General features: G+C 42.8%; 1 protein-coding gene across 3 annotated transcripts in view; it reads right to left on the bottom strand.

Moving 5' to 3' along the window:
• CARD11 (caspase recruitment domain family member 11) overlaps positions 1–24,635 on the bottom strand; it is a 50,950-nt gene that overhangs the window by 9,850 nt on the left and 16,465 nt on the right. For all 3 annotated transcript variants that reach the window (XM_068146646.1, XM_068146648.1, XM_068146647.1), the window contains exons 2-15: positions 15,544–15,756; positions 14,784–14,921; positions 13,829–14,154; positions 12,606–12,785; positions 10,505–10,657; positions 10,286–10,411; positions 9,595–9,792; positions 8,965–9,144; positions 7,894–7,948; positions 6,528–6,637; positions 5,251–5,354; positions 2,123–2,175; positions 1,305–1,437; positions 571–772 (exon numbers count right to left, since the gene is read on the bottom strand). In XM_068146646.1, coding sequence (XP_068002747.1) covers positions 571–772; positions 1,305–1,437; positions 2,123–2,175; positions 5,251–5,354; positions 6,528–6,637; positions 7,894–7,948; positions 8,965–9,144; positions 9,595–9,792; positions 10,286–10,411; positions 10,505–10,657; positions 12,606–12,785; positions 13,829–14,154; positions 14,784–14,921; positions 15,544–15,756 — 2,171 coding nt within the window. The remainder of the gene's footprint in view (positions 1–570; positions 773–1,304; positions 1,438–2,122; positions 2,176–5,250; positions 5,355–6,527; positions 6,638–7,893; positions 7,949–8,964; positions 9,145–9,594; positions 9,793–10,285; positions 10,412–10,504; positions 10,658–12,605; positions 12,786–13,828; positions 14,155–14,783; positions 14,922–15,543; positions 15,757–24,635) is intronic.

Raw genomic sequence — 24,635 nt, 5'->3', positions numbered from 1 at the left:
TGAGTAGTGCAGGAATATAAATTGAGGGGGTTTTGGAGGTCTTTTAATAGGAACAGAGTTTGGGAACGTTGGGAATGGAGATAAAACTAAGCAAAGAGAAACTTAGCAGAAGCTCAGTTGAACTCCTCCTTATGTGATACCAGGGACAGCTACGCAGCTGTGCAGCCCTTCTTCCCATTCCTATAGGAGCTGTATCCATTCCTGTTCATACCATGGCCAGTTCCAAGGCAGGCTATTCTAAATAATGGCTTAGGAGTCATTATGTTAAACTCAGTAGCTTGAACTTCCTTTCAGGAGGGAAATGATGAGGAAGCTGGAGAACAAATCCCATTCTAGTCTTTGCAGAGGGGCTGAACTAGACAAAACAGCAGTAAATGAAACATCAGAGCTACTGTCAAGTGTAGAAGCGTGTCTTTCTGCTGGATGACCTTAAATGCTACTCCTGCATATTTTCATAGTCAAGAGCAGATTTGCTTTGTCATGAATACAAGACAAAAGAAGAAACAAAGTATTGTGGTGGCTGTGATGCAAGTAGGCAGCCATACTGTTTGTTGACTGTTTTATGCTCACCAGCAGGACTTGGTGTCCCTCCCGGAGACCTGCTTTCTCTGCCAGTGATCCTGTCTTGACAGAGCTAATGAAGCTGCCTTTATCATTCCCCCCAACCAGAGTGATTTCTGAATTGAGGCTGTCTCCATTCAGTGTCACACGCTGGATGGCATGGCAGGAGTTTCTGATGCGACCCACAGATGTGACAGAGGGACGAAAAGGTCTGTGTCCAGGAAAGGAGATGACAGTTAGTTGCCTCAGCTTGATCAATGAGAGATACATAAACAAACTTCTGGCATCACCAAGCACTAGGATCTAAAGACTCTCAAAGAAGTTTTTCTCATTGCTGCATAAGTTCTGGAGGAGATCATCTGGAGGGCTTCAATTGCTTTGACAGTACTGAATAAGTCAGCTGTGTACTAGTACCTCACCTAGCAACCTCTAGCAGCAAAACAAGAAGATCACAAGAATGAAATGAAGCCTCTGGAACATTTTGTCTGCCTTGAGGTTTTAAAATTTTTAGGATGTCCTCCATTGGTTTACAAGATATGAAAGGGCTCCAAGATAACATGTTGTACTGCTGCTGATATAAAGAACTAAAGACTTAGAACAGTGTCATGAGGTATTTGTGTCACATAACTTGTGACATCATATTCCTGCCATTGCATCTCCAGCAACTAATAGGTAAATGGAGGGTCTCTACCACAGTAGCCTTTTCTCAGTCTCTAAGGTAGGTAAACTGGCATCTCAAATACCTTTCCAGAGAGAACTTTCTAAATATGGAGTTGACATGCTCAAGGTCATAGGCATCCAGGCCTTCTGAATGATGAGAAGAAGAGGAAGAGTGCACCGAAGGAGCTCCATGTGACTGCCTATCATGACTGTCATCTGAAAAGAGAGACAAGAATAAAAATGAAGCTTAGATAGAGGGACAAAGATGGAAAAGGGGAAAATGAATGTTTGATTTATCCCAGCCAAATCTGAAGGAGGAAATTCCTGATGCAGAGGCATGATTCACGTACACAAACCGTGGCAAGGAATGCCAGCCAGGCTTGTAGGACCTACCTGGTCACTCTCACAGAACAGCAAAGCAGGGCCAGCTAGAGGAGATTGCATGAGACTTGCCCAGCTAGGCTATGACTGTCTCCAAGGTTGGAGACAGCCTCTCTGGACAGCCCTGTTCCAATGTTTGAAGCTCCTCACAGTAAAAAGCTTCATTTTTTCTGTTTAACTGGAATTGCTCATTCTTTAGTTTGCGCCCATTTCCTTTTTCTTTGAGTAGCAATGAGAAGAATCTGGCACTCATCAGTTTGGTTCCTTCCTCATTTTAAGGCCTTCCTCATTCAGTCTAATTCTTTTCCCACTTAGTTCTTCAGGATTAACTATTTCCTTACCCTCACCACTAGCTGATCCTTTGTTTACTTGTTGTGATGAGCAGACTCAATTTTTTTCTCATACTATGTGTCCCATCTTATTTAGACCAGGAGCTGCTTATTTGGCAGTATCTGTAACTGGTGAGCTAATCACCTAGATCTCATAGTTCAGCTTATAGACATGATATTCTTGTGCTTACCATCTAGCTCCAAAGCATCACATCCAAAGCTGTCATTGTCTTCTTCAACCAGGCTGGAATTAAAAACAAAGCATGAGATAATGGAACATAGAGAGGGGGAAAGCTGTTCACTTCCTAGTTTTCAGCTCATTTCCAACTTCAGCAGACTTCATTAAGTTCTGAAGGAGGAACTTTGGTTTTTTTTTCCCTTCTTTTTTTCCTGTGAAGAAGGGAAGATGTTGGAGGTATTGCATCAGACAATGGAGCAGCTGCAAAAGAAATAAATAAATGAGGAACATACCTGTGGGCCCAGGGAAGATGTAGAAAGATGGCAGGAAGACAATATGTGTCAAGAAGACAATATCTGTCAGCCAACATGGGAAGCAAGAAGGTTCAGAAGGAAGAATTGCTAGCTGCAGTGAGGGAATGAGGATTTTGCTGAAGACCAGGGGAAGCTGCTGACTGATGGTCTCATATATGTGACTTACATCACACCTGCTTCAGCCCTGAGATAAATGTTTGCATGATATCTGCTGTGTATATACTGCAATATGGTGGTTTTTTTTCCATGATAGATCAAAAATGTCAGAAGCTCACTGACAGACAGAGTGAAAGGGAAGTGACTGCCTGCAGCACAGAAGTAGTAATTTACCTGCTTGATTTAAAGTACTTCAAGCATTTTATAATATCTTAAAGCTACCTTACACAAGTAGCTGAGATGCCTCCAATAACAGAATGGCAAAGAATAGAATAGAATAGAATAGAATAGAATAGAATAGAATAGAATAGAATAGAATAGAATAGAATAGAATAGAATAGAATAGAATAGAATAGAATAGAATAGAATAGAATGGAATGGAATAGACCAGGTTGGAAGAGACCTTCAAGATCATCGCGTCCAACCTATCATCCAACACCACCCAACCAACTAACCCATGCAACCAAGCACCCTGTCAAGTCTCCTCCTGACCACCTCCAGCGATGGTGACTCCACCACCTCCCTGGGCAGCCAAGGTTTTGCACAGAAACAGGCCACAGCTCTGGACCCACTCCAACTCCCACTCCCACAAGCCTTTCCTGTTAAGGGTTACTATATTGGTTTGCCTTATAAACAAACAGTTAAGATTCACCAAAATTTTGCTGTTTAAGGGATATTGGGGATGTCCAACCAAGTGATTGATCTGCCTGCTTCACTAGAAGGACTTCATTAAAGCATGTGCTTTGGTTGCAAAGCTGTTTAAATAACAGCTTGTTGGTTTTCCCGTTCAGAATTATTTGTGGGTCCTCTGTGGAATTGATATTTCTCATATTTGGCTTCAAGCGAAGGCTGAATTTTTTGCAGCCAGTCTGGGGAGAGTCAACTCTTTTTATGCCATGTATAATCAGGGAAACAACATAACTTTTCCTACATTACATTATGATCTCACTTTTTCTTTCCCCCTTCCACCCCCACCCCACAAGTCAAGATGGGATGAGCTGTGAAACCTGCAGCTTGGCATGCAAATAGCAATTCTTTTGGATTAAGGTCACGAACGAGATAAAAAACCTTAACTGGCTAATTATAGAGTTACAAACTACAGGGAACTTGGGGGCATGCTCTTTTGATACTTGGCTTCAGTGATGGTTAGCTCAACAAAGTGGGGCCACATGCAGACCTTGCTCCAGGATACCTTTTCCTTCCGCATGCTGGTGGGAAAAAGAGACCCCCTAATATGAGGAAGATTTTTGGACTGCACTATGGCTCTGTCTTCCACAGCCTTAACCTATGCAGCAGAATATAGTCAGACTCTGGGTGAAATAAGCCTACAAGATGAATAATAGCCATGTAATCTTCACTGCATTCTATAATACACTGCAAATATTTAAATGTCCAGGCATGCCAAAGGCTTTTCAAGTTAAGCACCTGAAACATCAGACATTCAAACTGTTAATGAAATGACTCTCCACCTCTCATGAGCACAATACACTTAAAAAAAGTAAAAGGGCTTGGGGGACTAAGAAGTCCTTCAAAAAGGGCTAGGAGAAGCTAAGGGCGACTAGAATAAACTCTGCCTAAATCCTCAGCAGCCTAGAAAATGATATTGGAGAACTGGCTGAGGATGTCCTGAAAGGGAAGCTGTCTTGCAAAGCTTGACACAGAGAAAGAGAGGCAGAAGAGGAAGTCTGCCAGGGAGGAGTTTGTTTGGGGGGAAAAAAAAAGCCAAAACCAAAAACATTTAAAATCTACATAAAATTCTAATAAAGATTAGCTCTAAAAATCCAATTTAATAAGGACTCAAACCTCCACATATATTGCTTTCTTCTAAATTGGTTTGCTTGGGCTTTGTTCTTTTCTCCTTCTGCTTGAGACCTTTAGGAGATGTGTATCTTCTGATATTTCTGATACCAACACTGATGCTATTGACAGCAACACCAAACAGCATGGCCAGGTACTGCATTGCTATAAACCTTTTAAAAAGGGGGACAGTGCCATTGAGGGGACTGTGAGGCAAGCAAGGTCTCTCTCCTTCCTGCCACTAACTTCCCATTCCCCAGCTGGTACGCCTGCACTCACAGGGGAAGCCCACATAAAGTGGAAGCTGCAGCAGAAGGTGAAGCAGAGGGCAATGCATCTCCTTCCCCTCATTGCTATGCTGAGATATGGAGCCCTGAGCCTGACAAAAAACACCTCCCTCCTCTACTTCTCCTCACCATTCCTCACAGACATTCAAGCAACTCAGCTCTGTTTTGGCACCTTATAAAGGACAAAGAGGGGCTTTAAGAGGAGGGGAAAGGACAGGGGCACGGACACTGGCAGCATGGAGCTGAGAAGAAAAAAGTGAAGCCGTATCAGTCTGTCAAGGTAGAGCACATTCTCCAGTAGCATTGGTGCCTGGTCATTTCAATAGGTTGTTTTTCTTATGTACATTGAAAAAGTCCTTGCTGCAATGGTACCTCTGTGCCCTTCATCCCAGCTGAATTACCTGAGACTCTTGAGTGTTTTTGACAAAATGAGGGATGAAAGACTGCAGCCTTGAGAAGCTTGGCAAGTTATTCCTGCTGCCTAGCAGAAGCTCTCCAACAAGGGACAGACACAAGGACATGTACAGCTCTTTTTGCCTCCTTGTGACAAGAGGTTCTGGGCATATATCACCAGCACGGCTACCTACCTGCAATGAGGGGCATCCTCCTTGCAGCGTCGGACAATCGAATCGTTTCCTGGGGGTTCAGGAGTGGTGGACATGATGCTGTCATTGCGATTTCTCAGGGTTTGCTTTTCAAAAGAAGTGACAGAAAGGTTACTGACCCCAACGTGCTCTCTTTTCTAACTTACCAAGCACTAGCTGCTAGCTCACCAGGGGGACTCTGCACTGTGAGGCACACACAGCAGTAAGAGAAACTGATCCTGGATGCACAGAATGCCACATAGAAGGGCATTCATAATCACACATTCCAGTATTCTAGCCATAGGCACAGGACCTTTTCTTGTGACCACCTGACTGCCTGCTTTACCAAACACCTTTAACTTCACCCCTGTTATGTGGCACATGTGTTGCACAGCTGACTTAAAGAAGGAAGAGGATGAAAAGCAGAACTCATGGGTACTTGTATACATAAATAGTAGAAATGAGGAAGAAAAACACAGGGCTCCAGACCTTAAAGTATTAATCTAATACACTGGAGACTAAACTCTGATTTGTACTAGTGGGAAGACAGTATAAATTGTCTAAATATCCAGCAGATATTCCCAATATTCCTAAGCCAGCTAATCTTGCTATGAGTGGCAGGGAGTTTTTTCCTGGCTATTCTTGGCTATAATTTTAATTTCCTGGGGGCAGCATTTTTCATGGTGTGTGAGAGAGATGTTTTGTTCTTTGTTATTAACGCTCTGCAAGAGCATTCTCCCTATGTGTTTGTCCTGCTGTGTCAGTGCTCGCATATGGATAATGGAATATCTACCTTGGGAGATTATGGGGATACAGCAGGCATGAAAGAAAAGGTTTGGCTATGGTGTGCAGAAACTTCCAGCTGTGACCTGCACCCCTTTTCTCACTGACTGTGACTTACAGACAGAAGAAAAAAAAAAGAAAGAAAGAGAATCCAACCCCCGCCTGAAAATTCTCTTAAACAAATTACAAAGCTGCTTTCAAAGGAAATCTCTTCCTTCTACCAGTAAATGTGAAGTGGAATAAGGAGACAGCAAGAGGTCATAAATACCTTTGAAATAGCTTTAAATAAACATAAACCAGTTCTGTGATTTTGGAAGAGGCTAATGACATGGCTCCAACAAAATGCTAGTAAAAAGGATTAAGGGAACCTCTGACAAGGCCTCGAATGCCATCACAGCTGGGATGCTACTGAAGTGTTAGTACTGTGTTGTGAAAGCTCTGACCCACATTAGCAGAGATGGTTGTAGATGGGCAAGGGACATATGAAGGCTCCTTACAATCTTGCTGACTTCACAGCTGCTGATGGAGTTACTGATGGAAACAGAGGAACTCGTGTCCGTGCGGCCATTGCTGGCATCAGCCCCATCTTCATCTTGTGCTCGGACTGCTGCACTCCCAGATAACAGAAAAAGAGAACACAGCAGAGAAAATGATGTCAGATCACTTTCAAGATGGAGTCTTTCACAGTCTTAGGTTATCTTTCCATTTCAGCTTATCTTGCTTCTTCCCTGTACCGGACAGATGCTCCAGGAAGCACTCTATGCCCACCAGCTATGGCTCTGTTCCCTTCCCTTCCCCGTCAGCTTCCCAACAAAGTGAAGAAGCACACATCACTTTGCACAGCCTCTGGACAACTTTTCCCTTCAACCCTCCTGTACATTTTTATTATATCTGTGCATACTATTTGGCAATTTAAAGAAGGGTCATTTTATTCATGTTTTCATTGATTTCATCCATCTGGTAGCCTGCAGTAAGGTTAGATGGTGTTGGGTGATAGGTTGGACTTGATGATTTCAAAGGTCTTTTCCAACCTGTTTAATTCTGTATTCTGTAAGGTTGGCTCACTGAATTATGCTTTTTTTTTTTCCTTTTCTTTGAATTAATTTTTTTTTACAACAAAACACAATAGGGACCCCCAGCAGCCCAGGGAGCACAGTGTGAATGCCTGTGTGGACTCCTTCCCTTTCTCAACAACTCTAATCTGTACTAATGTTGTACATGACCAAACATACTGCTTAATGTGTAATTTCTTGCAGCAGGAACCACGTTTGACATCATATCTTGCCTAACAGTGAGCATGCAGCAGCTCAAAACAATTAAGAGAAGTGCTGCCTAAGATGGTGTTTGGTTCAAGAACAGCATAAATAAGAGGAATTAGGAGCAGCTCAAACATGAGTATACAGAAACAAATTTGGTAAGTTGGCAGCTGGCTGATAGCTGGGTCAACCCCCTTCCCCCAGCCTTTGCAATGCTTTAGATTTAAAATGAATTCTCCTCTGCAGAAGGACACAGGAATTCATTAGACCATCACCAGACTGGGGTGTTTTCAGTTTGAATCATGACTATTAGTACAGGTCTTACACTGATGACTTCAAAGTTGTGGTAAACTAAAAGGAAACTGGAGCAAACTGAAAATTTAGGTAAGCTATGGGATGTCTGTTCAAGAGCCTTTGGATGGAGAGGACATTCAGGTAGAACACTTGGCTATTTTGACTTGTTAACTATGAGAGAAACTCTATTTTACTGACTTAGACTTAGTTCAGAATTTCCCTGCTTGGCATATTTGCTACAACAACTTAAAGAGATTAAGGGAAAGAGACAAAGCAACAGAAAAGGAGTGAGGACTTGGGTGCTTTTGCTGACCTTGAAACTCTGATGTTTTGTTCATGCTGACAGGGGATTTAGCTCTTGGATTTATCTAAAAGAAAAAGACAAAGAAAAGCACAAATGCAAAATATTTGCCACAGAGTGATACTTTCACCCCATTTTCACTGTTATGCTGCAGTTTATTTGCCCTCCTTTAAACAACAGGACCCAAAATTCAGAAGATACTTAGGTGTCTAAATGTCACTGCAGTGAACGAGTTAGCTACCTAACTACTTCTAAAAGTCTGGCCAAATGCATTGCAACTTCCAGATACTGGTGAGGGAACAAAGAGACAAAAGGTGACATGGGTACCTTGGGACTGGTTTCAGGCAGCTGTGAATACAACAGGCATCCTTTTGGAGAGTGCAGTGTAAGAAATGCAGCACTATTGCCATAAGTAATGATGCCACTCAGAGCTCAGAAAGGTTATGAGGGGCAGGGAGAATTCAAATGCAGATGAAAGAGAAGCTCAGAGCCCTGAATGTTAGGCTGTATATTTTTTACAATTCATGAATACAGCATCAGGTAATAGCTGTGTGAATGCAGCTACTTGGGGAAATCATGGGCCTAACTCTTGCTACCCCTTACTCCTAAGTGAGAGGAAATTGCCATAATTTAATTCTAAATTAGGCAGTTAAATTTGCTCCAGATTGTGTCCTTTTCTTTCTATTATTCCTTCCAGCTGATGTGAGCTTCTCCACCAATTCTTTGTTTTCCACCTACAGTTTCTTGTGTGCTGGACTTTGGGCATTATGTCATTTCTCCTCCCCCCACTACTGTTAAAAAGGCCAAGAATCAATTTATTGACAATGCTCCAAGAATGTGAATGAAGAGCAGAAGCAAGGAGAATACATAAAATGGGGAGAGGGGGCAGAAAATAGCCTGATTATATCTGCTCTCCACAATGCAAATCACCACAGGGCAAAAACTGACAGCTCACTGTCATATACAAATCTGTTCTTATCTTTCCAGCACAACACTTGCAGAGGCATGACTGCAACATATGTTATGTCTCTTACTTCTAAGAATCCCTGCACGGTAACTTTCTAGCCTCCTATTAAGACATACGTGGATTCCCTTTAGATTCACTCTTCTCTTGAGTCGAGCTTGATCAGGTAAGAAGAATTTATTGTCCTCTGGAGACTCTTCAGAAGTGGAGGAGTCATCTGCTTCCTGACCATTGGCTTTTGGGCTTGAAGTCCCAAAGGTCTGGGAGATAATGGTAATGGGTAGATTCCGTGGCAAGCTCTAAAGATCGGAAGAAAATACTTGACTTCAGAGACCGCTTTGGTACAACTCCTCATGACCCTCCCTTTAGAGTAATCTGATTGAACTTTGCATGACTCCAGTGCTTCAGAAGCTCACACAGAATGTGGTTTCAGAGCCAAATCAGTAATTCAGATTGACATTTGTGGGGATATCTGTTCAAAGGGACACGTGCCTCAAAACTATCTGTAGTTTCTACCCCAGTGTAGAAACTGTCTTTCTGCTTTTCTTTCCCTGCCACTTGAAAATCAAGGGAATTTCAACCTTTGTGAAGCTATGTGCATGACAGACAACTTGAACCCCACTGTACTGAAGACCTCACAAACACATTTAGTACAAAGAGGTTATCTTTTCCTTCAGTTAATTCACACCAACACACATTTAAAAGCAAGTGTTAAAGCAAGACCTCACGCCCGTCTTCCTCAGTCCTACCTGGTCGTGGAAGTTGTTGTCCTTAGAGAGCCGCCGCAGTTTGCACTCCAGGTTTACAATGCAAGCTTCCTTCCGAACCACCTCAATGCGAAGTTCATCATTTCTCTCCTCCAGCTCTCGAATCTGCTTCCTGTATTTATCTTTTTCAATCAGACAATGTGAATATTGTGTCTGAGCCTCATCGCGGGAGCGGAACGCCTGCAGCGGAGAGGAGAAACCTCTTTTGCACCGGGGCATCAGACACCTTCTGCTGCAGGGTTTGCTTGTAAGGTGTTAGGAATGGAGACTTGAGAACTGGTAACCATACACCAATTAACACAGCAGTTAGGACCACAATGTGCCACAGTAGTACCATTAAAAATTACGATGATAAGGGTGGTTTGTTTCCAGCTCCCTCTTGGTTGGTGGCAAAATGCTCCAGAGTGCAACTGGAATGACTTGACACTAATATAAAGCCTGCAATAGCTATTGTTAAGATCTTGGTCCTGCCTGCCAGATGTTAAGCTGTGGAAACAACCCAATATTACACTGTGTTTAATTACTGCAATGGAAATTCCAACAAGTAGCAATTTCTTGTAGCTGTTTGTTTTTTAATGGTATTTTGGGTCCAATTTGCCCACAATTCCCCACAGTGACACATATGAGACACAAGCTTTTGGTACTAATGTTCCCCACTTTAACTCTTAGATACCTGGTCTCGCTCCTTTTCCACCTCTTCTAGCTGTATCATCACAGTGTTCATCCGGTGCTTGTACATCTCACAGTCTTTTCCTAGGGTTGAGCACTTTAACTCCAAGTCTTCTTTCTCTTCAAGGTACTGGAAATGACACACTGTTAACCACCACTGCTCTCAGAGGTCTTTTGGCCACTAGCCTGAGATATTCCATCTTCCCATCCTTCCATTTCTCACCTTGTCTCTCAATTCTTCCACATGACGAATCTCCTCTTGGAGGTTAAAGATCTTGTTGACCAACTCGTGACGATCTTCTAGCGCCTCCTTACGGTCATGTTCCAGGATATCCAAAATGGCTTTGTCCGAGTCTGGCAAACTTCTCTTGTCAGCCTGAGGAGAGGCAATTTTGCAGCGACAGGCCAGGGAATTAGAACATAGCATTGCAGGGAGAAAAGTTACAAAGACAGCAACAAACAGGAGGAATAGAAAATGAACATGGGATTGCAGTGGGAAGGCAGGAGAAGGGATGGACATTTGTTCATATTTTAAAATGGTGTCAGAGAAGATGAATAAAGGCTGTCTCGCTGTCAGAATGGTCTGATGAAGGATCTGTTTTACTGTTTTATTGTACTGGCTATAATTTGATCCATTTTGGATGCAGTGACAATTCTTCACTCCAAGCCCTGCACTCAAAACTCTTCTCTATTAATCAGCTCCCACTGAGCACAAAATTCACCCTTTGCCAAAGAGCAGGGCCTGTGAAAACATCCAGGGGAGTTTTTAAGGCATGCATAGGCTTTACAGGGCTGCACTCAGAGAATATTAAACATACTTGTACCACTGCTTCATTTTCTGTAGTGTCCAGCAATATATATATGTTTTTTTTCTTTCAGATTTAAAATTAACAGAGCTACCAGAGCAGGGTCCAAGAAATAAATTACCATCCAAAATTAACCATAAATAGAAGGAGAAAAAGGCACAAAATGCAGGGAAATAATATTCATGTTTGCTTTAGAAATACCTAGACTAAGTTGGAGATTTCAGTGGCATTTTGGTTAGATAATATTTCTAAGTATACCTAAGTATTTCTAAGCCAAACTGCCTTTTGTTTATTTATCCTTTCAGTTTGGAAAGTTTCGATCCTATTTTTAGCTCTTCCACGATTAGTCCTCTGTTTCTTTAGGCGCTATAAGATCATTTCAGTTAATAGAAGAGATTCCATATGGATCAGAACTCCAAGAACCTTCTGTCCTACACCCTTTCCCAACCTTTGAATTGGATTTGTGTTAGAATGAAGAATCGTTAGGCACTGCTGGAGGCTACAGGCATTTCTGAAATGCATTCTATGGGTAACTTTTTAAGTGTCATTTTAAAATGCCACAAGCCTTCTCCAGCAAAGTGCCAACTAAGCACTATCACTTATTCCCTAACATTAGGCTAAGCTCTTCACAGAGTAACACAGGGCTAATTTGCTGCACATCATCCTTTCCCCCTGTCTGCCCAAAGGTCAGTGAAGATCCCTGTGTAAGTTACAGCAGCCTTCTCCAGGGCACTCCGGTAACCAGTGACCACCCAAGGACAGAAACCTTGATTATCTTCATTGAGACCTTTTTGGCACAGATGTGACAACAGCCTAAAACAGGGGACAGAGAGGCACTGTCAGAAATTTCTGGGCTGTCTGTTTAACACAGATGTAGTAACAGACTGGTACTAAGAACCACAGCAGGGCTAAACCATGGAGTTGAATGCTCAGCAATTAAACAGCTGCACTCTGCACCTTGAAGGAGCCAGGCTCTCATGTAGAGCTGATTTATTAGATGATAATTTATTTATTTCTTTGTTTGGTAGCACTCTCCTCGTGCATATGTTGGTACAAGGTGTACCACAGACAGCTGGCAGCCATATATCCAACCTTCTGTTTTCCTGACTTTGTGCTTATGCTTATTGTAGCCCTGCAGGTAGAATTTTTACCCAACACTTCCTAGCATTGTAACAGGAATGTGTTGAATTTGAGGTGAGCAGCAGTAGCAGAGATCATGCCAACTTCTCTTGTTCATATTTACCAGTTTCCCTGTTAGGTACTCAACTCCCTGTCCCTTACTGAAAACACACAGGAGCTTTCATCACCTTCTGTGTGCTTCTCTGTGCTGCTTTCACAGCCTTCTCCAAACTCTTAGATCCTGAAAGGTAGCTACCAAGGCAGGCTGTGAGGAGACATGGGTTGTGTGAGACAGCAGGGCAAGAGTCTGTGGGGGTGCCTGGAGGCAAAGAGTGATTGAAGCCTGATGTGTTCATTACTTGGGTGAGCTGAAGTGACTGAAATCGTCTACTTTTATACCTGAATGATGGACTGCAGCTCCTGGATTTTAGTCTTCATCATTTCATTTTCCCGCTCCAGCTCCAGAACCTGTTCCTTTTTGGGTCGGTTTTCAATGTCATTTTTCAGCTTCAAGGACTGGTTCCTCTCCAGCTTGCATTCCTCTTCCACTTTGTTCAAGCGATGCTTCAGCTGGTCAATCTAGAGCAGCCCAGGAGCAGTGAAATGGAGAAAGAAGAAAGGAAAGCAATCATTCCTAGCTCTGATATCTACTCCTCTGAAAACACCTCTCACTTCCAGGTGAAAACATACTGTCATAGGTGGAAAAAATAGCTTAGACTGTGAATGCTAACAAGCAGCAGATAATTGGGTGTATGTGCATGTGTTGATTGTCCACAGCTGAACTGTTGAACACTCAAGCAGAAGCCTGATGTTTGCTAGGTACAACTGGTATGGACTGGCTGCAAATTCTGATAACATCTGGACTAAAAAGAATTGGCATATCCTCAATCCTCCAATAAATAAAGAGATATGAAACTCAACTGACACTTAGGAGGCTGCTCATACACTGTGGTTTTGCACATTGACTGTTTGGATTGGGAAAAACAGGGGCTTTGAGTTCTGAATAGGAAAGAAGAGTTCCCCAAAAGAAAAAGTAGTTGCAGGCAGAAGGGGGCCTGAGGGTGGTGATGATCTTGGCTGCAGGAAACATTTGAAATGGGAGGATAGCCTAGAGATCAGATAGAAGTGTGGGGATGAAGATCAGGGGAGGCACAGGGACCTTGGCCAGTGCCACCTCTGACTGGGGACCAGAAACAGACAGGAATTTTTGCCCAACCTGGAAAGCCTGGAAAGCTAAAATTGTACAGCAAGCAATTATGTTTTAAAAAATGTTAAGTGTGTTATGTGCTGCTAATCCACTACAAGTATGTAAATTACCTGCCATTAATACACATCCCTGCAGTTAGAATTTCTGTACAGCAATGCCTCTAAGAATAGAATCATAGAATCACCGAATGTTTTGAGTTGGAAGGGACCTTTAAAGGCTATGCAGTCCAACCCATGTGCAGTAGGCAGGGACATCTTTAACTAGATCAGGTTGCTCAGAGCCCCCTCACCTGGATAAGCAAAGCAAATGAGAGCTCTACATCTTCCTGATCTCAGAGAAGGTCTCATTTAGCCAGATGCCACTGGCATCCTCCATTGCTGCTCCTGATTAAAGCAGCCCAGCACATTTATCTCACCTCTAGCTGGAGGTCTCTGCTTCTTATCACAGCCATGCTCTTCTCGTCACTCAGTTGGGCGTATCTCATGGCTAGATTGTAGTTCTCATCTTTCACCTTGACCAGCTCATCATTGTAGTTGTTCCTCTCCTCCTTCATCTTGTTGTATCTCTCCTGGAAGGTCAGCAGCTCAATCTTGTTCAGTTTTAGCTGCTTCCGCTCATCCTCCAGCTGCCGAGACTTAGCCAAGAGCTCACAGCGCTGCACATCTTTTGCCTTTACTTGTTGCTGAAGCTTAATGATCTCATTCATTAGGAAATGGGTAAGGCCTTCATGTCCCTCCTCCACTGAAAATGTTTGAACAGCTTATCAATGGCTAATAAAGTGATATTATACTAAGTAGGATCAGCAGAACTGAGTAAGAAACAGCTGTCCCAGAGTATGTACAGAAGTGCAGAATGTGCACAAGCATACACACACCCTTGGATGTCTAACAGAATCAGTACCAAAATTGCACAGCACACCAGGAGCAGAATCACACTATACATACATACAGCTTTTCTGGATAGAATACCAAGTCTTTGCATTTGTCATGTGTTAGCTGAGCTGTGGAAACAGCACAAACTATGGTAAAATTAATCTGAACAAGTACAACTATTCTGAATGCTTCCAATTTGCTGCACATGTGTTGGTCACCAGTCTAATTTAGTCTACTGTTCCAATTTTCTTCTCTTGAGTTTTCTCCTAATGCCTCCCATTCCAATTGAAGCTCTTCTGCTTTGTCCAGACAGCTGAGATGTTCCTTTTGTTTATACAATACCTGTTGCTAGCAAATTTTGCATTGAAGAGGACAGAAAAACTGCAGAATGCTACTACAAGAATAGCTTTTGCTTCTGTTTCTTGCCTGAAAACATCAAACCCAGTCTTAAAAGTAGTCCTTATTTCAACAGGTTCCTTCGGGATTGATTCTACTCACCAACGATAGTGGAAAATCTTCGTGTGGGTTCTTTCCCTGTCACCAGTTTGTAGAGTTCAGGGTAGTAAAACTCTAGGCTCTCTAAGAAAACTACATAGCCCCTTTGGCCCTTGGTGTGGAGAATGTCCAGGAGTCGGCCTAAGGACAGAGGGCAGAGAGGTGACATATCAGAACTATGAGCAGCAGAAGCAATACCGAATCCCTGAAGTCAAATTGGCTTCAGGTTCATCTCTGTCACAGCAACGCGCTGCGGAGAATCTGTCTGATTAATTGAGTTCAGCTGAACTCATAAAGTAGTGCCACAGATTCTTTATGTTTGTGCTGATCGTTATTCTGAGGGAGTGCTGCAAATTGGTCTCTGGAACAGAAATTTCAACAGACACGTTATTCAGTGCAGCCTTCAGCAGGCTCTGCTGAGACACGAGGACGGCAGCCCCTTCTGTGACAAATCACAGAGCGCGGCAAGACAGCTGCAAACCTCTTCTTGGAATGGCAGTGGCTGCTGCATGTGTTAACTGAAGTATCTGCCAAGGCTTTGATGGGAATATGAATCCCCAAGAGCTCCAATCTGCACAGCACTGGAAAGAGTCATTGTTATCAAAATAGCAGCAGCAGATTCCCTCCTTTGCATTAAGTCTCCTGTAAGTGAGATACAGAGATTCCAGTTGATAATCTGTAATTTAATACAGGGCTCCCTTCAGACTCAGCAATGAAATGCTGTTCAGATTGGGATGGCTGTAGCCATTCACAAAATAATTACCTGCTCGGTTAATTTTGGAGGGCAGCATAAGTGAGTTCAGCACCTCGTCCTCATCTTGCTCATCGATCACTTTGCACTGCCGTAGGTAGGGAGTCAGTTTGGCTGGATTGATGTAGCGGCTCAGCACGTGCCGGTTGCATTCTACGTTCTCCCACAAAGCTTCCTCCTCATCTTTCAGTGTCTCCAGGCAGTCATCCATCTCCGGCTCTCCTCCTTAACAAGGGGAACAATCGGCAAATGAACATCAAACAGGACAGTTTTTCTCCTGTTGCTTTTTTTGTGCTTCCATGTCACACAGGATGAGCCTAGGATCACTCCTGACTAATGCCGAGTTTGCCCTACATTGAAGCTGCTTGAACTGAAGTGCAGCCTGTCCACAGCTCATCTGGAAAGTGACAGTTCAGAGGAGTGCTATCTGGATTCTATGAAGTATTGCATATTGCTCTCTAGTGATGAATCTGTAGCTCAGCTAACTCCACGAAGCTCTCTACAAGCCAGAGAATCCTTCTTCATAACAGAAGCAGTGGTTAGGGACGTGGTGCAATGCAAGAAAGGGCATGGACATGCATAGCTCAAAGACAACTGCAGGCACCTAGGGATTTAATACTCTCTTCCTTTGCTTCTCTCAGCTGTACTGGTCTGAACCTGCATTTTTTCCTGCATGTATGTGATGAGCCAACACGTGTAAATTAGCACACCACACCACCAGTTAACTCATAAGCGAGCAGCTATGTCTGTCTGCCTTCTGCAGCAGAGACAGACTGATGTGTGGGCACAAATGCAAGTCCCAGTGAGTTCAGACCCTGCCCTTCCCCGCGTGAGTGGTTAAGTGTGAGCACTGTGCCACTGAAGTCTGAAAATGCTCTTGACTCATGCAAATATTATCACATGACTTCTGAGTGCTTGCTAAGCAGTTTCCTGCCAACTCCTAATTTGTAACCACCTCATTAGAGAAGGTCACAAGGCAGCCAACAGCGAGGTGAGGAAACCTGTACTGAAGTTAAGAGCAAAGGAACTTTGTACATGTTTTTTTCCCCATCTTAACAAGACTTGAAACAAGTTGTATTTTTGCACTCAAGCTTTCTCAAGATCTTGTGATCCAGGTGGCACAAGAAAGATAAGATTTTGTTTCAGAAGTTATTTTACCCCATTAGAGACCACAGCATAAGAGGAACGTGCAGTTTCTTAAATCATGCAAGATAAGAGCTGTGCTTTATGGGACGTCGCTGGTAATCAGTAACTAAGGACCTCAAAAGCAACATGTTGTTTTTCATGGACCAGAAGAGTTCTCTCCATTGGGTTGTAATTCCCACAGCAAAGCAGCCTGCCTTACACTGAGCATCCCTGGGCAAAACCAGCTATTAATCTGTACAGCCAGGGGCTATTAACTCCTCATTTGGAAAACTGAAAACAAATGTGCTAATCCGCTAAAGAACGTGTTTGACAGTGTTCTATCACAGTGAAATACACCACAGTGGTACAAAAATGTCTGTTCTTTGCTTGATGTTTTCAAAGGCCTTCCCAAATTGTCCTAAATCCTAGGGCTGGGGTTCATATCTCTATCAGAACAATTTAGATGGGTTTCTCATACTACGGGCAGGTGAGGGGAATATTGCTGGGGGTTCTTTCTTCTCCTGTACTCCATTACTCTCCCAGAGTGCTTTACTTCGTAGTTTCACATCTTAGGAACCACTTAATTAGCATTTGCTCTGCTGCTTGCAGCAGATTATTAAATGGTCTGGGGGAGACAACAGTCCTCAGAGGGCAAGGAAGATCAGGTCTGCTCAATGGGATCCAGATTGATGGGGGCATGGCTGTAGTTATGGGAAAATCTCTTTGGTCTTATGAACTCCTCACTAGCTGGATGAAATGCTTACTGAATGCCAGTATTTACATGTGGTACAGACAACACTGCAGTAATGAACAGCACAAAGGCAAAACAATAGAAAAAGCTAAATAAAGTTGACAGCAGTGGGAGGAATGCTAAAGGTGAAATAGCTATGAAGTACACATAGAGTCTCACAAACCTGACTCTCCACAACTTGCTCTGGAAATCAGTGTATTTCCCTTCAAAGGTGAATTTAACAAACCCCACATAATTGGAGACGCTGAACTTTCTGGAGTAGAAGGCAGCAAAGCAGAAGGTCACGCCGTGCCTCAGTTATCTCACAGCCACAGCTATCTATTAGATCTAAAAAAAGGTGTGTTGCAGGCCCTTTAATTTCGGGGACTGTAGCAAGGAATTCATAGATGGACCTCAGAGTGCAAAGGAAGCACTCACCTGGATTTCATAAAGTGGAAGCTATCTTCTAATCTGCTGCACTGAACCAAAATTATTACACACCGCCAGCAGCTCCCTCAGGACATTAGTAAGGGATTTCTCCATTAAACGATTCAAAGAAGAGTTCCCTCACCAGAGTAATTCTTGATGTGAAGAAGTTTTTTACCTGACATTAAAAATACCTTTATCAAAAAGTCCTTTGTGCATACTGTTATTTTGGGGACATAATGTTTAATGGGAAAGTAATAAGGATATTGCAGGAGTGGCTAAGAATTTTAAAAGGAGATTTCTGATGGCAAAGTCCTTTAAAGAGTCTGTCACGAGAAAGAAGCTCTTAGGAACAGCATTGGGTAGCGTGGGTCCTCACCACTGTGTAGGAATTTCAGAATGTTCCTTTCAGCTTTTCATCTCAGATTTCCACCTTGACAATGCCCTACCAGACACACAGCTAAGGTCTCCCCTAACTCACTGCGCTGTTCATCACCTCTCAAGGATGACTGCTGCTTGATGGGTAGCACTCCTCTGTCAGTGTTGTGTTTCTTGGCCAGACTGGTCTGAGAATATAGCCCCCCCCAGTAATCCCACTGCCTTGTGAAGCTGTTCCAGAGACAATAGCAATGGACAGCTGATGTTAGTGCAGCACTCTTCTTAGTGAGCAAATGTTTTCTTGGATATAGTGTTTTGTATAACGGTGAATAGGAAGTAAAATTCTTGTGATTGGTTGAAATTTAGGGGTTTTGGACAAAGCACAGGTGTTAAAACTGCAACTCAGTGGGAAACCAATTAGTGGCTTTCATTTTAAAGGATTTTCAGCAGCACACTCATTTTCTAGGTATTTAACAGCCCTTACTCTGTTTCTGTCCTTCCTTCCTGTGCTAACACTGCAGAGAAGTTGTTTTCACTTATAAAATTAAAAATGACAGGTTTAAAATGTTTCCACGTGTGTAATCACTTATTTAATCTGATCTTTATTACCATTCTCTAGTGTCTGATTCCAGCACCTCTTGAGCTGCAATCTAGCACATTCAGAAGTTGTGATATGTCATAGAAGTACTGCGGCGCCCGTTACGAATCGCAGGCGTGAAGTCACAGACTTGGCTGGGCTTCAACAGGCAGGAACCAAAAAGAAATCAGAATCACCACAGCAGTCAGAAAAAAATCTCTGTCCTGCTGCTCTTTTCAGTAGTTAGTACACAAAACAGCTTTTAACTGCAGAAGATGTTAATCCAGTAAAAACCTCAGCTATGTCAATCTATTTCAAAGATGCAGAGAAAGAAAAGAGAGAATCCCTTTCTGCACTGAAAGCAACATCCTGCTCCCCTCATCTCCTTTTCTCTCTCAGGGACTATCTATCCTTCCCTTGACTCTTACCCACAAGAATCTGTCTGCATGTTTGCTGGGTTTCTTTTGGTGTGTTCTGTTTTTCAACTGAACAAATCACCTTGCAGTTAAAGCTGTTCTCTCTTCTCACTCAGACTCCACACTTTCATATGTCAGTGACACTCTCCACTGATCAAGGGAATAAAGCCTGCAGGCTCAGAACCAGGGGTTCTATAAAGTGCTCATCAGCAGGTCACATCTAAAGCTTCATTTTCTGTGACTTGTTTCATGATGGTGCACAAATTAACCCTTCGGCCATTTAATTATTTCCATCCCCTTGCTCTGAATTCCTGTCAGGCTGTCCACCCTGAGAAATCACCACTGCACATGTGAGCATCAGCTGGGCTTTTCTGATCTCTTGATATCTCCTTTGTGAAATATAAAGGGAGGGTGGGAGGGGGGAAAGGGCATCGTCCTCCTGCTGAGAAGCAGGAGGAAGTTTATTTTGGAAGGGGTCTATTTCAAGGTTTTGGACTTCTGCATTTGTCACAGATGTTCACAGAGTGGAGTATTTAAAAAGAAACCACAACACACTAGATGTTTGTGCAAATTCTAAGCTAGGAAGAACAGAAGTGTATGGCAAATATTGAAAATAAACCAGGAAAGGATTACCTATAAAACATCACATCTCAAATTAAAATTAAAGGTCAAAGTTGCACTTTATGAAACCATATATAATTGTCCTCAACGTTTTGGGGGTGCTGCATTGCATCCTCTTTCTGTGCATATCTCTGGGTTTCACGGGGCAATAGCCTCCCCCAGGTTCGTGTAGCACCTACCATGTACAGATAAGGCATAACAAGAGGGTGATTTTCTCAAAAGCTGCTTGTATGGATGTGTGCAGATTTGCAATATCAGAGAACCACAAAACCACAAAGGGATTGAGGGCTATTTTTAATTTTAAAGGAAAGTCGCAGTTTAAAGTGTGATAAGGAAATTATGTTCCTTAGCTTAAGGACAGGAGAGCTCTTTTGGCTCTGGCTTTCTGAAATGCTGAATACCAGCAGTTTCCAATTATGTTGTCTGCACTGCTGGAAACCACTGTGGTACCGAAAACTACTTCTAAAAGGCTTAAACATTGATTAAGAAGACTAAATTTGCTTACCTGTGCTTGCACATTTTTTTTTCCATATGGGTGATAAAGCTGGACTCCCAAAGGAGAGGAGACACTGTCTTCATGTGCCTTCAAGTATTTGCACTTCATTCTAATTGTTTAGTACCTCAGTGCCCCCACATGAAAACAAGGCTGCTGAGAAATGTTTTTATAACAAAGCAGGATTCATTAATTAGCACTGGGAGCCATCCAGATGGGAAGGCCCTAGAAAAACCTAAGACCTGGAAGAGCAGCTGATGGAGCTGGGATTGTTTAGTGTGGAACAAAAGGAGGGTGAGGAAAGACCTCCTGGCTGGCTACCGCTCTTTGAAAGGAGGCTTTAGTGAGGTGGGTGTTGGTCTCTTCTCCCTGGTACCAAGTGGTAGAACAAGAGGAAATGGCCTCAAGTTGCACCAGAGGAGGTTTAGGTTGGGTATAAAAATAAACTCCTTCACTGAAAGGGTTCTCAAACACTGGAACAGGCTCCCCAGGGAGAGGGTTGAATTCCTGTCCCTGGAGGTGTTTAAAAGATGCAGAGATGTGGTGCTGAGAGACACAGCTTAGCACCAGACCTGGTAAAGCTAGAGAATGGTCAGACTCAATGAGCTTAAAGGTCTTTTCCAACCAAAATCATTCTATGATTCTATGATTTTATTACTTCAGATTTTGCAGGTTTTACAATATTTTCTGAAGCCAGAAGCACCATCGAGGGGCCTGAACTGTATTTCTCTTTCAGGTCACAGCGACTGCATACAGAAAGAACCATTCTGTACACACCAACCCCCCCCTCTTTATAGAACAGACTCATCCAGCTTACTGAATGCCACAGTTCAACAAAAGAAAAGAAGAAAAATACAGAATAAGAGACTCCAAAGTAATAGAAGAGTAGGAAGCTTTAAAAACAAAATAGGATTATTCCCACACAAAAGCATTCTGTTCAGTTCCATTGAGCCAATCTTCCTGTTAACCACTATCTATGAAAAAAAGCCCAAACCAACAAACACTAGCAGGCTTGCAAGGCCTCAGTGAGGTAAAGCCAAGCCAGACCTTCAGTGCAGCCAGGTGATAGCCATAATCACAAATACTGCTCTCATTTACTGAACAGCAGAGAGAACTCAGTAACTGGTTCAAGAAGGTCAGGAGGCATATCCATCTTGCTTCTACAAGCAGAAGAGGGAAAGAGAATTCCCTCATTTTCATAACAGCGCAACAACCAAGTGAGACAAAAAGAAATGAAGAATTCTATCGTGTTACTTTTGTGCAGCAACTCTGCTCTGCAAGGGAAAAAAAGGAGAAAAGGAAAAAAGCAACAGAATGGATCTGAGATTTGTCTCTAATCGTTATTCCTGTTCTAACAGAAGAGGGGCAGAAGAATTACTACTTCAGAAACTCTCTTTAATTATCTCTTCCCTTGTCTTTATTTACTCTGCTAAGAACAGATCCATACAAGACTCCATCTCAGAAACAAAAAAAAAAAGGGCAATGCATGCATAAGGCACAGATCAATTATCAGTATTGTTAGTCAGTCCACCCAATGGTTTGCTTAGTATCACTGAAGCCAGAAAACACAGAGTGCAACAGAAAGACTCACTATGATTCTGCTGGGCTGCCCAGGGAGGTGGTGGAGTCAGCATCCCTGGAGGTGTTCAGAAAAGGATTGGATGTGGCACTTGGAGTTTGTCAGTATTATGGAATAATAATATCAATAAGGTTGGAAATGACCTCAAAGATCATCAAGTCCAACCTGTCACCCAAGACCTCATGACTACTAAACCATGGCTCCAAGTGCCACATCCAATCCTCTCTTGAACACCTCCAGGGATGGGGACTCCATCACCTCCCTGGGCAGCACATTCTAATGTGCTAACAACTCTCTCTGGGAAGAACTTTCTCCTCACCTCAAGCGTAAACCTCCCTAGGTGCTGTTTGAGACTGTGTCCTCTTGTTCTGGTGCTGATTGCCTGGGAGAAGAGACCAACTCCCTCCTGGCTACAACCTCCCTTCAGGTAGTTGTAGAGAGCAAGAAGGTCTCCCCTGAGCCTCCTCTTCTCCAGGCTAAACAATCCCAGCTCCCTCAGCCTCTCCTCCTAGGATGATATTGCTTAAGAGCTGAACTATCAGTGAACTGTATTCCACACTTAGGACACTGAGCTTTTGAAATTGCATACAAAATTCTAGCAAATCCCTATCACTTTCTGGAGGGAAAACCCCCAGCCATTTACACGTTAAGAGGGGTGGTTTGACCAATGAAAATTTCTTACAGCAGACCTTAATTGGTGCAGAAACACTTATTAGGATCTCATAATGATCTCTGTTTCACCAAAGGCTGAGATCTATGCTTTCCCATTTTACACTCCACCTGCTGACAAGATCTACAGTCTCTTGTCTTCCTCAGCTTTGCCAACTTTAAAACTTCAGAGTTCTTACCACCTTATCACCCAGGAAGGAAATGACTAATTTTGGCTCGATAGCAAGCCAACAGCAAATTGTGCTGCCTCCAACACACACCCCATCCAATCAACTCTGGTTGCAGAACATATATTGCCAATAATAAACAAAGAAAATGGAAACATCCTCCTCTACAAACTTTTTAAATGCTGTTTTGATGACTTTTTTTCCTCTGTTTCACTATTTCCTACATACAGTGAAGATGCTTCCAGCTCCCTCAGTAACATACCATCTGCAGATACAGGAGCAAATCCAGAGGGTGGGTTCCTCTCACCAGTGTGAATCAGGCATCTAGCTTAACTTAGAAACCTAATTCCTCTCTAGTTAATGGAAAATGCTGTGTTCCAAACTTCCCTCCACCATTTTCTACTGCTACCTTACCATGCCTTCCAGCCATTAGCAGTTGCTTAGGTTTCCCCCAAGGTCAATGGAGAGAGATTTGTCTTTCCCGATGGCAGTGTCCACACTGCTGATTAGATGGATATTATTCTGGTTTCCCAGGCTGCTTATGAATCAGAAACCCTGATTGCAGAAATTGTTAGTACTACCATAATTAAAGGGCAGTATATGTGAAAGTGAGTGAGAGAGGTAAGCAATGAGAGAGGGAAGGGGAAAATGAAGAGGAGAGAGAAAGATGAGATTTGGGATGAAAAATGGTGAGGTCAAGGGAAAAGAAAACATAAAAAGGGAACAGGAAAAGAAAAATAAAGAAAGGGGAACTAAACAATGAAAGTGAGGAACAGAAGAGAGGCAGAATTGAGAAGAGGAAAGGCCTTAGTCAAGGCAAAGGGAAGGAATGTGGAGTGTAAAGCAAATGAAGGGATAAACAGGGAAGGCCCTGCCACAGATCCTGACACGTTAGAAATTAGTGTTAGTTCAGAGCATGCAAATCAAGGTAATGGCACAATCATTTAAATAAATAATTTACCATGGGAATTCAGTGCATCTATTTTAAAGGGTTTGCAAAGTAGCTGTGGAGAACTGTGAGCCTGACATTTAAGAAATGCTTTAATCTCCACATCCTCCATCCTGTTAGGCATGATGATGATGATGAGGGCAACAGAAATCACTCTGCTAGCACAGTACAAATATGTTTATAAGGCTGGGCCTTTTTTTTTCCTTGAGTACAGCATTAGCCACCAACATGAGCATTTCCTTTCAACTGCTGTGTGCTAAAAGCCAAGATCAAAACAAGAAGCTGTCACCCTCAGGGTGCCAAGGACTCAAGATAATACTGGTCCAACAAATGCTTCAGAAATCATTATTAGGTCCCAGGTTAATTTTTTCTCTTCAGACTGACTCGCTCTGATTTTACAGTTGATAATGAGATTCTCACTAGAAGGAGGTGGAGGAGGCACAGCTGGGGGCAAGTGTACAGTCTTGTGTGATTAGAAAGAGTCCTGAATTCACAATTCAAGCTGTCCAAACATGCAAATGAGTTTGATGATCATAAGTCAGGTCCCAGGAAAGGTGTGCTCACATTACAAAACCCACCACATTCTTTGGTACAGAGAAGCAGTGGTCACAAGGGATTTGCACAGACTGAGCTACATAAGAACCTGGTAAGGACAAAGATTCATTAGCTGATACATGCACAACCTTTGCACAGATAGCCTGACTCTCATCAGTGCTATTAATGCTTCACATCTATTAATCTGAGTCACGTAACACAGGGACAGTGGAAGAAGTGTAGCTCTGCCATAGAAAGCTGCCATTTAGTCTGTTCATCTCTAAAACTGACACTTTCTACACACTCTGATACTACTCAGGTTTAAAAAAAAAAATATAACAAAAAATCCTCAGAGAAGAACACCTTCCATGCAGTTAGGTAATGATTCCTTGCAGGTGACACTCTCATCCCTGGTCAAACGATAACACAGAACACATTAG

This window comes from Melanerpes formicivorus, unplaced genomic scaffold (genome assembly GCF_026170545.1).
Source record: "Melanerpes formicivorus ecotype bairdi unplaced genomic scaffold, bMelFor1.0.p_v2 SCAF_14, whole genome shotgun sequence".
NCBI lineage: Eukaryota > Metazoa > Chordata > Aves > Piciformes > Picidae > Melanerpes > Melanerpes formicivorus.
The sequence above is the reverse complement of the archived record's forward strand: the minus strand, read 5'-3'. Positions and strand labels throughout refer to the sequence as shown.